Source organism: Rhyacophila brunnea, unplaced genomic scaffold (assembly GCF_057557595.1).
Source record: "Rhyacophila brunnea isolate RB1 unplaced genomic scaffold, BYU_Rbru_1.0 scaffold_1, whole genome shotgun sequence".
NCBI lineage: Eukaryota > Metazoa > Arthropoda > Insecta > Trichoptera > Rhyacophilidae > Rhyacophila > Rhyacophila brunnea.
Window position 1 is genome coordinate 24,359,276 of NW_028232751.1, and position 12,364 is coordinate 24,371,639.

Genomic DNA, 12,364 nt, shown 5'->3' on the forward strand with positions numbered 1-12,364 from the left:
GTGATTAGCATGCATTGTTATGTAGCGTCTAAGAGTCTAGACTAATTAATATAACTCAAATAAGTAGAGCACGTCACCAATTAGGTACAGCGTATCAATAATTTACATCGGTGTTGCTGAAATTATTCCCCGAATTACCGAATTTTACTAAGTGCTATTTATATGACGTAATCTCAAAAATGCAATACGAATTATTTTGTAAATACTTAAAAATATTCTAGGAAATAAAAAACGACTTGTCGTAAGACTAATATTATGTTTTAGTTAAGTTATACGGCTTATATACCGGGGCATGCTAAACCATTACTCAAATAATATCGGCTATGCTACCCACTTGGTCTAGACCAGTACTTCTCAAACTGGGGGGCGCGGCCCCCTAGGGGACCCTGTAGCTCCTACTAGGGAGCCGCGAAATATTTCAGTAAGTATTTGAATAAAAATCATAAAAATGTGATACCTGATACAAACCAGTTAAAATCTCGGATCGAATTTTTTAGATAAACAAAATATTATACAAAATTTATATTGACCTAATTGCGACAAATCATACCTATGCGAAACAGCATTTTTATTATTACTGGTAATACAAAATAAACACAGTACACGTCTTTCAATGGGAACAACCCTGCGAAATATCATTTCAAACATTGTACCGGATTTTGATCTTTTATGTAAAAATATGCGATCATTCCCCATTAATTTGTGTTTGTAGGCTGAGCTGTAATACATTTTAAGTTATTTTTTTTGTTTTTGCTTTACAAGCAAGTAAATAAAAATGTTTTATTATTTTAAATAAAAATATACATAATAGGTTTAATAATAATTAATGGTAAATAAAGTACTGTTGGTCAATAAAGACTAAAATTTTTGGGGAAGTGAGCCTTGAATTTTTATTTTCTGATTTCGGGGGCCCGTGGTATGAAAAAGTTTAAGAAGCACTGGTCTAGACTCAAGAGCTACAATATTTATGGCAAATTCCATCGAAAAAAAATGTTATTTTGATTTACACCACCGCCGACTGTGGTGGTTTAAGTCGTTCTTTACGCCGAATTTTTATTGTCGATTTTTTAATATTGAGTTTCCAAAATATTAATTGACAATGGACAAAAAAAAGTATTATTGCATTTAACTTATGCACAAACCTCTTCAACACAACACATCCTAATTTCTCGTTTATCGGTCTTTTGTCTATTGCACTCGGTGTACACCACTCCGGAATTCGAGTGGACACCGAGAATTTTTTGACACTTCCATTAGGGATTGGGTTTCTAAAAAAACCCGACATTTTCGAAATTTTTGTGTTAGAAATTAAAATCTAAGAAATTTTTCTATAAAGGTGCTGGTGAATTACATTCTGATAATTTTTATTTTGGGGGGGTGCCAGGGCCCCCTGCCCCCCCCCCTGGGTGCGCTACTGACCCAATGTATGCCTATTTTTTATTAATATTAAATCAAAATCATTCAAAAAAGGTTTTTTGCCTATGCTGTAAAATTTGTTCTGCGTGGGTTACGCCCTTTTTCCTAAACAAGGTCGGTATGTATGATTTAATTGAGAAATTTTAGATATTTTATAGGTGGACGAATATTTTTTGACTATTATCTATTATGGCTTGGTTTTCTCAGGGTTTAATTGAATTTTAAAAACTAACCAACACCATCTGTAAATTGTAATCTTATTTCAATGAAAACAAATACGTATGACAACGTTTAGTGTGCATCATTTATGGCGGATCTTAACAGCCTACCTCCACCCTTCGCCACTAATGATTGTAAGTACTAATATAATTGATATATTGTCCCTGATGAAATAAAATGACGAGCTGCAACTGCTGGTCGTTATGTAATTTATTAGCGTGCCGCTAGGCGTGTTCTATTGGTATATATACCTACAAACTTTGATAGAGGGGCGCTGTAAAAACAAAAATATGGAGTGGGCGCTCAAGATACGTAACGTATTATGTAATAAAATTAATTATTTAATAATTACAAGATTAAAAGAACTTTTTATATACAAAGTTTTTAAATTTTCTGTTGAATTGTTATGCTCAATATGCTTTAACTTGTACTTGATATGAAGTAAATAAAAAACAAACAAACAAACAAATATAGAATACTGAAATGTCATTTTGATTTCCATAGTAACGCATGTATATATTAATAATTTAGTTGCTAGGACCACCTCCTTAGCAACCAATAATAATCTTTTACTTTTTACGGATTTTTCTGAAATAACTTTCCATACAAAACAGAATTAACTGAAAATGAATTCAATTGATGACAACGATGGTTAAAAGTATTAAAAGAATGCATTGGCATCGTGTTCTGATATATTCTAAAAGTTTCAAATGTCTAGCTAGTCGGGAAGTTAGTTAAACATCGATTGCAAGATTTGTACTGGACAAACAAGAATACGAGCTAATAAAAACGTTGTAAAATAGTCAGGTACATCGAAAAAACATACCTACTTACGATGAATAAAGGTAAGGTTTTAAATTAATTTCTAATAACATCAATCGATTTATCTGTAATAGGTAAGTACCTACCTACCTACCTAGAGCTACAAGTTTTAAAAAGAAAACTTTGATTTTAGTAGGAGTGTCTGTCTTTCTTTATTTTTATTTATTAATTATCAAGTAGGTTCAGTAAAAACAAAACAATGATTCGGTTCGTGGATTGTATGCGTACGTAGTATTTGTTAAAAATGATATTTTGTTATGAAACGCTTTTTGGTTTTTGAAAACTTAAGATGATAGGCATTTACTTAATATGAAGTAATTATATACGTAGGTATAGGTGGTGATATGTAGGGTTTATGTAGGGGGTTTATTTACACTTATTAAAACCCCAGATTCAGGGAAATGAAGTACTTATTACGTAAGTATATTTCACTTTTAAAAGTAACAATTAATTATTATCAACATTTTTTTTACGTTCACGTACACTTTGGCGCGAAAAGTTGGCAAATTGAATTCAGACGCGATGGTCAAGGCTCGAGGGTCGGTTACTATAGTGCGAAAACATCTTCTTGGCCGCGTGTTAAAACTGTGAACTAACATGCTCCTCCCATTTAGTCGCCAACAGCGCTTCCTTACGTAGCCAAGAAGATGTTTTCGCAGAGCTACTAGTACCTACTTTCGGTCCTTAGTCCGCCCAGAAACAATAATAACGGTATCTTTCTTTTTGTTTGTTCGCTGTCCATCTTGGTCTAGCCTTGACTCATTTACAGTTACAATAATATTATTATCTTCCCAACTCTCTAGACTGCAGGATTTTTTACGGGGGATTTAGGCATTGTGCTATTTGGTATCAGTAGGTACTAAAATATATAGACTAGTCACTACTCATCAGCAACATCTTCTTGGCTACGTGTTAAAACTGTGAACTAACAAGCTCCTCCCATTTAGAAGCGTAGTCAAGAAGATGTTGCAGAATAGTAGACTGAGTACTCTATTCTCTAGTGTAATCAATAGAGAATAGAGAACTCAGTATGTATGTTACATTGTAGGTACATGGACGCTGTCATTACAAAAACAATAAATTGAAGCCGAATTTTGAAAGCTTAGATTATCTGCAACATGTTATCGTTATTCCTTTTTTTCACCAGACAGCCATTGCTATGTAGGTATACAAATTATATAACACAAAATATCTTGTTATACATAAATAATAAACAGGTTTCTGTCCCCTCCCATTTTACCTGTAAGATACCTGTGGTGAGACAAGAATACCGGAGTTGCCTTATTGGCTGTTGTCCTATAAGTGATTGACTGTATCTACCTATTATAGCAGTGGTTTTAACCGGTGCACCGCTAGCTTGTTGCAAATGCACCGCGAAAAAATGATAAAAGCAGAAAATCCGCGAAATAGTGAAAACCGAAAAAGTCCTTTGCGAAATTATGAAAGCCGACGAAAGATTTAATGTGATTTCGATTTTGCCGAATCGATCGCACGCGTCTTCCGTTGGCCTCACAGGCGCATTTCTGAAATCTGCAAAATTCGACAAGCTCAGGTATCACGTCATTACCTAATTGATTTGCACATCAAATAAATTCCATTCTGTTGAGGGTAATTTTAGTTACAGTTTTTCCATTATATACCTATTGATATATCTTTTCTTTGATATTTTTTACTGTTTTGTCATCTATTTAATTTGTAATAAAAGTTATGTCCGCTTATTTTTCTTTGTTTTCTGACCGTTTGGTTTTGGTGCACCGCATTTTTTTATGATCAAAAGTGCACCGTGACTTCGAAAAGGTTAAGAACCACTGATCTATAGTAACACAAGTGTGTGAGCATGAAGTCAGTTATTTCCATTTGGAAACAGCTCGTGTTCAGCAGCTGCTGTTCATTATTTATATACCTATTAGGTAATTTTTATATCTACCATTAATTATAATTGAACGTAGTTATGCAAAATATGCAATATGTCAAATTGTAAATAGTATTTTATTTCAAGAATATTTTTTGCGTCTTGGCTATTTTCAGCAGAATGTAGAGAAAACCTTCTCGCATCTGACCTATATCATATCTCATTTTTTATTTTTTGTGGACTGGCTACTTTCTGCATAACTATGTCCAATTTATGTGTAGGTAGTAAGTATGATACTTTATTTATATGATAATATAAATTAAAAAAGGAATGACTCGAAAAAAATATCTACCACTTCGGAACTTAATAATCATTACCATAAGTGGGTAGGTACTAATGCCAAAAGCTATTTGAAATAATATTGGTATTGTTTCATATTATCAAAACAAGTTGGTACCTACACAAACTGCTATGGTAAATAAAACCAATAAGTACATATTCTTGACATTTACATTGACAATAGGCAGCCCCATGGCCGGCCCCCACATCCTAAAACGGGCCCCCGGCCAGGATCTTTGGCGGGCCCCCCTACCTATCGCTAATGTTAATGGCATGTGTTACGCACAACTGAAGCGCTTTCAAAATTGTGTTAGAGGTACAAGTAAGGGCCTTCGGTTTATTTTTAGTGATTTTTGTAGCTTTAATACATCTACTTGAATTAGGTAGTTGTCAAGTATCACACAAAACAATCAAAATGCATCTAACGAACTCATTTTTTAAATCTAAAATTCTCTCTCGTGAAATAGCGCCTGCAGGCGAGTATTTTACCTACTATTAGAGCAAATTTGTGATATAGGTATGTTTATCTTAAATTATCTGATTGAGCCACCACGCCGGGCCCCTAGGCTGGAGCCCTGTCAGCCCCCCCCCTTGTGGGAGCCATGGGCAGACCATTCAAGATACACCCCTTTTACCTGTAGACCAAATCACTGATAAGCACACCTCACTAATTATTACAGTTTCATGATATACCTACCTATTACGTGTTATAGTTGACCGTTCCGAAGATGGGTCTATAGATCGAAATCGCTGTCAACATAAATGACTCAGATAAAGTAGAATAAATTAACAAAATACACACACAAGCAAAGAATACCACCAAATTGATGCTCCTGTTTCATGATAGGTACTTCAATAACCATTAAAATCATTAAAAAAAACCATAGTACCTAATTGAAACACTTCAGTGGCGAGGAGTGGAGGAAGGTTGTTATAAATAGTACACACTTTGTCAATCATACTTATTAATTGTTTTCATTAAACTAAAAATACAATTTGCAGATGGTGCTGGTTAGTTTTAAAAATTCAATTAAGCCTGGCCACCAACCCATAAGATTTTAAGTATCCTATGGGCGATCCGAAAACAAGAAAGCACACTTTTTCAGTCATACTTATTTGATTTGGTTGAATTAATGTTTTGATGAGTGCACATTATTTTGTCAATGAAAAAAATGAACTGGTAATACAGACATTATAATTAGGGAATCCAATCCCGGGATCCCGAGCTATTTTCGATACCTATGAATCCCGGGATTGATAAACATAATCCCGGGATTTCGGGATTGATTTTTTTATCAATTTTTATGGAAAATATAACAGAAAAAATACTTTTAATACAAAATAACTACATTAGAAATAAACTGAGTTTGAATGAAGTTTGATGTGTAGGTTGCCGATTCATTTTATTTTTTCACATAGATTATTAAAAATGAGAAAGATTGGTAAAAAAACAATGCTTCGCACTTTTAACAAAGTAATTCCACCATGATATCATACGTTTTACGGCAGTTTCATATTTGGCTGACTAATTAGATTTATGAAGCGGAAAGGCCATAAGTACGCCATGATTATTTGCTTTACTATTTTAAATCTCACTGATCTATTCATTATGTCTTTACTATCAGAAATAGCAATCTCATATTAAATTCACATTATTATTTATATTACAATATTATTTACTTCATTAAACTTGTGTATTTCCAAGATTTAACGTATACAATATTAACAATAAATGTCTTAAATAGTATAAATTATACTAGATTTATTTTTGACCGATTTTATCAATGTTATTTGTAAATATAAAAATTTTATATTAACAATGGAAAAAAATCCCAATCCCGGGACCAGTCCCGGGATCCCGGGATTGTCAAATTGTAATCCCGAAATCCCGGGATCAGAATTTTGGCTCGGGATTGGATTCCCTAATTATAATATACTTACATATATTTGCAGCGTAGAGGTCCGCAGTTTCAGTTGCTCCTCTAAATGGGTATCTGTCAATTGTGGCCTCAATCGTGTCTTGATTAGGGTTATAGGGAAATATTTTCAATATTTCAATTAGTTCTTTCTTAGCATCAAACCAATGACTTGAAAATATCATCTACTGAGAGCTCTTTCGATTTCATCTGTAGCTCTTTAGGTGCCTTGTTTCAATTAGGTAAGGCTGAAATGTGAATTTTAGTGCGATTTCATCAGTCTCAAAATCGGTAGTCCTTTCATTATATTCTACAATTAATTCGTCAATAACAGCTGCGTATTCTTAAAATGACTCGAATAAATAATTATTCTGCTCATCAATGATCTTCGCTAAGGCTGCAGAGTGCAGACACACGGCATTGCAGTTGACGTGCGTCAACGCAGTTCTTATTTGATTCCAATTACATCCGATTAGAATCACCAATTAGGTAAAATAATTCTAACTGGTGATTCTAATCGGATACAATTGGAATCAAATAAGACCTGCGTCAACGCACGTCTACTGCAATGCCGGTTATCTGCAGCCTAACTGGGGGAAATGTTCATCCGAAATTTCGTTTTGAAGAAGTTGTTTTAAAAAATATAGCTTTTCACGAAATACCTGGATTTCTTCCACATATAATATTATTTAGACTTAGTGTTACCTTGCAAAGAAATATTCAAGTGGTTAATTTTGATTTAACATGATATCAAATAAAAATGCAACATTCATATGGAGATTTACTTTCAATAACTCACGTCGTAGATTCTGTTCTTCATAAAATTCAACTATCTGTTCTCGCAGAGACAAAATTTTGGCTAAAACCTGTCCATGCAATAGCCAACGCACTTCAGAATTATACGGCAAATCCACACATAATAGATATATCATCGTTTGACTGCAGCATGTTACGAAACTGCCGATGCCTGTTGCACTTGCACGAATATAAAAATACTTAAAACGATTTATTTTGTAAAATTTGAATTCAGTCAAAAGACCTCACTTGAGACCCTAAAAGGCCGCAGGTTTGTCACCCCTGGATTAGGCAGTGTCTAATTGAATTTGTAAAACTAACAAACGCTATCTACACATGTCATTATAGTCTTAGTTCAATGAAAACAAATACTTTTTACTGAAGAAGTTTAGTGTGCACTATTTATATTAGTTCTTCACAGCCTACCTCCACCCCTTGCCACTGAAACACTGTTCTAAATTAAACTATTATCGTAATGAAATTATATCGAGAATTATTTTGTTATTTAATAAGTTTTTTTGGTTACGTTGTAACTTAATACTTTTTTGTCCCACGCACGTTTGTCACAGGGCAGTCAAAAGTATTATAACCTTGAAAGTATGGAAAAATTTCGTGAACACTGATTAATACTTATCGTGGTGTTGTAGATCCCCAATACTCTGATATGTTCGAGAATGGAAACTACAGGAGGAGACGCCGTGTGAAGAGGTCTCCTTGCAGGATGTCCATGCCCTACTCCAAGGCTTTCGGTGAGGGATTTCGTCCACACCAATGCCTGCCAACCAACCTTATCTTCCAGGACAACGCTTATCCGCCTCCCTTTGTCTATGGACCAGCGAACATGTAAGTGGATTTATATTCTTTTATATAAGTTTGTATATATTATATTATCTACTCCAAGGCTGAAAGATAAGGGCAAAACATGCGGCACTGCACTTCAAGCATGTCGACGCAGGTCGCACCTGATTCCAAATGCATCCGATTATAATCTACAATTGGATAAAAAAAATAATAGCGCTCGAATGGCGGTGGCGTGCATCTTATCCCTTATGCCGGGTCCACACTAGCAACATGTCGCGCGACAACCTCGTTAAATTTTACTATAAGTATGATAATTATCGTAAAATTTAACAAGGTTGTCGCGCGACATGTTGCCAGTGTGGACCCGGCATTAGGTACGTATTTTCCTACTATACTTTTGATAGTAGGTAGGTACCAATAACTCGTGGATTCCAGTGCTCGAAATGGAAAATCTTACGAACCGGAGCGCTTGATAATTTTACGAAAATATTAACACTGTTACTTATTTAATTCTATACATATATGTATTTAAAAAAAAACGATTGTGCTTTTTTATAACATGACATATCTCGCTCAGACGGTCAAATTAATATTTACACGAGACAGAGCGATAATTTTGGGGATTGTATGAACCGGAACGGCGTTCCGGTCCATTTCGAGCCCTGGACTGGATTCTAATACTAAATACACCGTCACTGGATCTCGTTTCCAAATATGCAACATAACGACAAATGTTTGAATACATACCTAATTTATAATTTAAGTATCCGCTAGCTAGACGAAGATAAATTTAATTTATCATTCATTTAGTTGCTCACAAACTATTTTATAATTATTTATTAATTACCTGCCTAAGGAAAAATTGCTTTCAACTTAATTATTGTGTGCTATGTTTAAATGTCCATCGCGATGTAACTTTCGTTACGGCATGTTTACATAATAATATTTACGCACGGGTGATAGGTATACTTTTTTCTGAGTTTTTATTTTTTTCTAATTTTTTATTTGATTGAATTAGAATATACCTAATTGGAAAATTATTGGCACAAATTACTGATGAAATTTCCACGCACTCTCAAACAGCATAACTAATTACGGTGTTATAATAAACGAACAAGTAGGTATTACTATTTATTTTCAAAATTAGCCACTAGTGACTAGAGGTTAGTTTACCGTGGAGATATCATGGGAGGGGGAAGCGAACCACCGACGATCAGTCTTGGGATATTTACAAAAGCTCTTGGTCGTGTACGAACGGTTGCTTGGAGATTTCCGGCCAACTATTAAAAAGTTTACAAGAACATTTGATAATATCATGTAAGTATACTTAATATTGCCATCTATAATTGATATTTTATGTTCATCTAAGTATGTTTTGGTTATAAGGGAAGCTGTGAATCTATGTACGGACATCACTTAAAATGGGTTTTTTTCCTAACGGTTTTTTTGTTGCATTGCAATCTAGGATGTCGTTATTGTGTTGTGGCAAAATTCGTCATTTGTTATTAACTGAAGTTTAGTCCAGATCAAAATGAATCAATATTTTGTTAGTAAATAAACGATACAATGGTTTATATGCATTTGTTTTAAATGAATACGCATTCGCCATAAATACCGCCATTTTACATTATCATACATGCATTTGATCTGTTGCCACGTGGCTTAGCGATTAGCCTCTTCTTCCAATTAATGTGATTTACTTTTGCACTCGGAAATAAGATAATCGAAATGTTTTGAGTCTATACAGTCTTTATCGTATAAATAATGTACAATGTACGTACTTTAATATGGTACAAGTCGGTTATGTGGAATACAGCAGCAAACACATTTTGAAAATACCCGATATACTGGATTATTTGTTAGGTTAACCTAACCTAAACTAACCCAAACTAACAAATAATCCAGTATATAGGGTATTTTCAAAATGTGATTGCCGCTGTATTCCACATAATCAAATACACATAACATTTCAATATAGTTATTTTCGCCAAAACTAGAAAAATTCTAAAATATTGCCGGCACACGTGGTTTGTTCGTCAATTCAATACAATAAAATTGTTCTCATTTTCCACTCACGGTGGTATATAAAAAAAAACTAGTGCCTATAAAAACTGTAAGTACCTATACAATATTTTATACTATTATTATATTATATATTATAGTTTGTTTGCCTTGGTAGGTAGGCAGTTAGGTACATAACAATATCTTTGTATGTATCAGTGGCGAAGGGTGGAGGTAGGCTGTTAAGACCCGCCATAAGTGGTGCACACTAACCTTTATCAGTCATACGTATTTGTTTTCATTGAAATAAGACTACGATTATTTACAGATGGTGTTTATTAGTATTTAAAATTCAATTAATTTCTGTGAATACCAAAATAGATAATTCAAAATATATGATTAGTCAAAAAATACTCGTTTATCTATAAAATATCTAAAATTATGGAATCAAATCATACATAACTTTGGATATTTTATATATATATTATAGTTTGAATTAGGCAGGGCTTAATGAACTTTAAAAAAATGAACCAACAATATGTGTAATTTGTATTCTTAATCCAACGAAAACAATTAAGTATAAATGAAAAAGTGTAGGTACAAAATTTTGTCGTTTCGCCCAAAGTATACCAAAACTATTTTGGCTTGGCTTAGGCAGGGATTAATTGATTTTTAACAACTAACCAACACCATCTGTAAATTCATGCCTTAGTTCAATAAAAACAAATACGCATAACAAACAAAGTTTAATGTGCACTATTTATGGCGGATCTTAACAGCCTACCTTCACCATTCGCTACTGGTATGTATTGATTTATTCAATGATTGAAACTAAAATTATTGAGGTCAGTGAGGCCGGAAATGGTGTGAATTCGAGTGGTTTATTTGATGAGATTTCTAGCATTGTTTCACAATGTTAGCTGGGAGTCACACTCCAGAAACATCTATTCTCTGCTTAGGATAAAACAGTGTTTATTCCCTTTTTAAAATAACAGTGTTAATAATTAATAACATACAACATACATAATAACATAATAATATTTGAGTCCATTTGCATCAAAGTTACATAGTTTTTTTTTATTTTCGTTCTTTTAAAATCTTCTGCTAGACAATTTATTAATTTTATCTGCTGGATGAAGGCCTTTCAAAGCTGATTTCGTTCCTCTTTGTCCTGTATGTTGCTTTGTTACAGTGAGAGTTTTTTTTTTTTTACTGAAGACACGTTTCACTTATGTGGGCTCTATGTTAGAACTTGCGAGTGCAAGCTTCCCGGTCGAGATGACGTCATATGACATCATTATGACGTACTACCGGAGTGATAATAGCACTCGAGAATATTACGCTACTCCGACAGCGGCGCTATTCATTGTCACCATACACATATAGGTGTATCATAATAATATTTTCTATGGTTATTCTGTGCGCGGTCGGCATGCCTCGAGCGTGACGACACAATTACGTCATCTCGTCTGGTGCCACACGAGACGAGAGTTAGGAAATCGCGGTGCTGGTTGAACGGTTGAACCCAGTGTTGCCATCTTTTTCTATGCTGATTATAGTACAAAGGCGTAAAAGTTATAGTATTTCTGAAAAATATATAGGTAGTACATGAACACTTTTCGTCTTGAATCCTTTAAAATTATGGTATTTTGGTATATTTGGCGTAAAATTATAGTATTTTACATTTTTCGGGGAATTAAAATTATTGTATTGTATAATTATAGTACGGTTGGTATCACTGGTTGAACCCTACATTCTAGGCACATTTAGAGATCACATTTGACAGTATTGATTGACGATTACATGCACTTCTGGTTTCAATCTTCATCAGTATTGAACAATTTTATATCTATATAGACACTAATCCAAGAAAGATTAATAAACTATTATATTAAAATACATTGTCTGAATCACAGGTTCTCAAACTTATTTCGACCACCGCCCACTTTGAGATTTAAAAAAAATCCAGTGCCCCCCATATTTTTACATTACCATCTGTTGCGTATCTTACAGTTATTGCAAATATAATTTTTAAACATGCATTATTATGAGGATAGGATGGATAGGGTGTGACCCATATACTTACTATTTCTGAAATCAAAGAATGTTTCAATGAGAGGAAATAAAACTCATACTTAATCATATTTAGAAGTATTTTTATTAACATTAAGGGGGGGGGACATGCTCAGTATAAGTCAAAATG

The 12,364-nt window shown here is 33.8% G+C and overlaps 1 protein-coding gene across 1 annotated transcript in view; it reads left to right on the forward strand.

Moving 5' to 3' along the window:
- Positions 1–12,364, forward strand: part of LOC147079602 (uncharacterized) — a 222,328-nt gene that overhangs the window by 172,501 nt on the left and 37,463 nt on the right. The window contains exon 8 of the mRNA XM_085942398.1: positions 8,007–8,202. Coding sequence (XP_085798524.1) covers positions 8,007–8,202 — 196 coding nt within the window. The remainder of the gene's footprint in view (positions 1–8,006; positions 8,203–12,364) is intronic.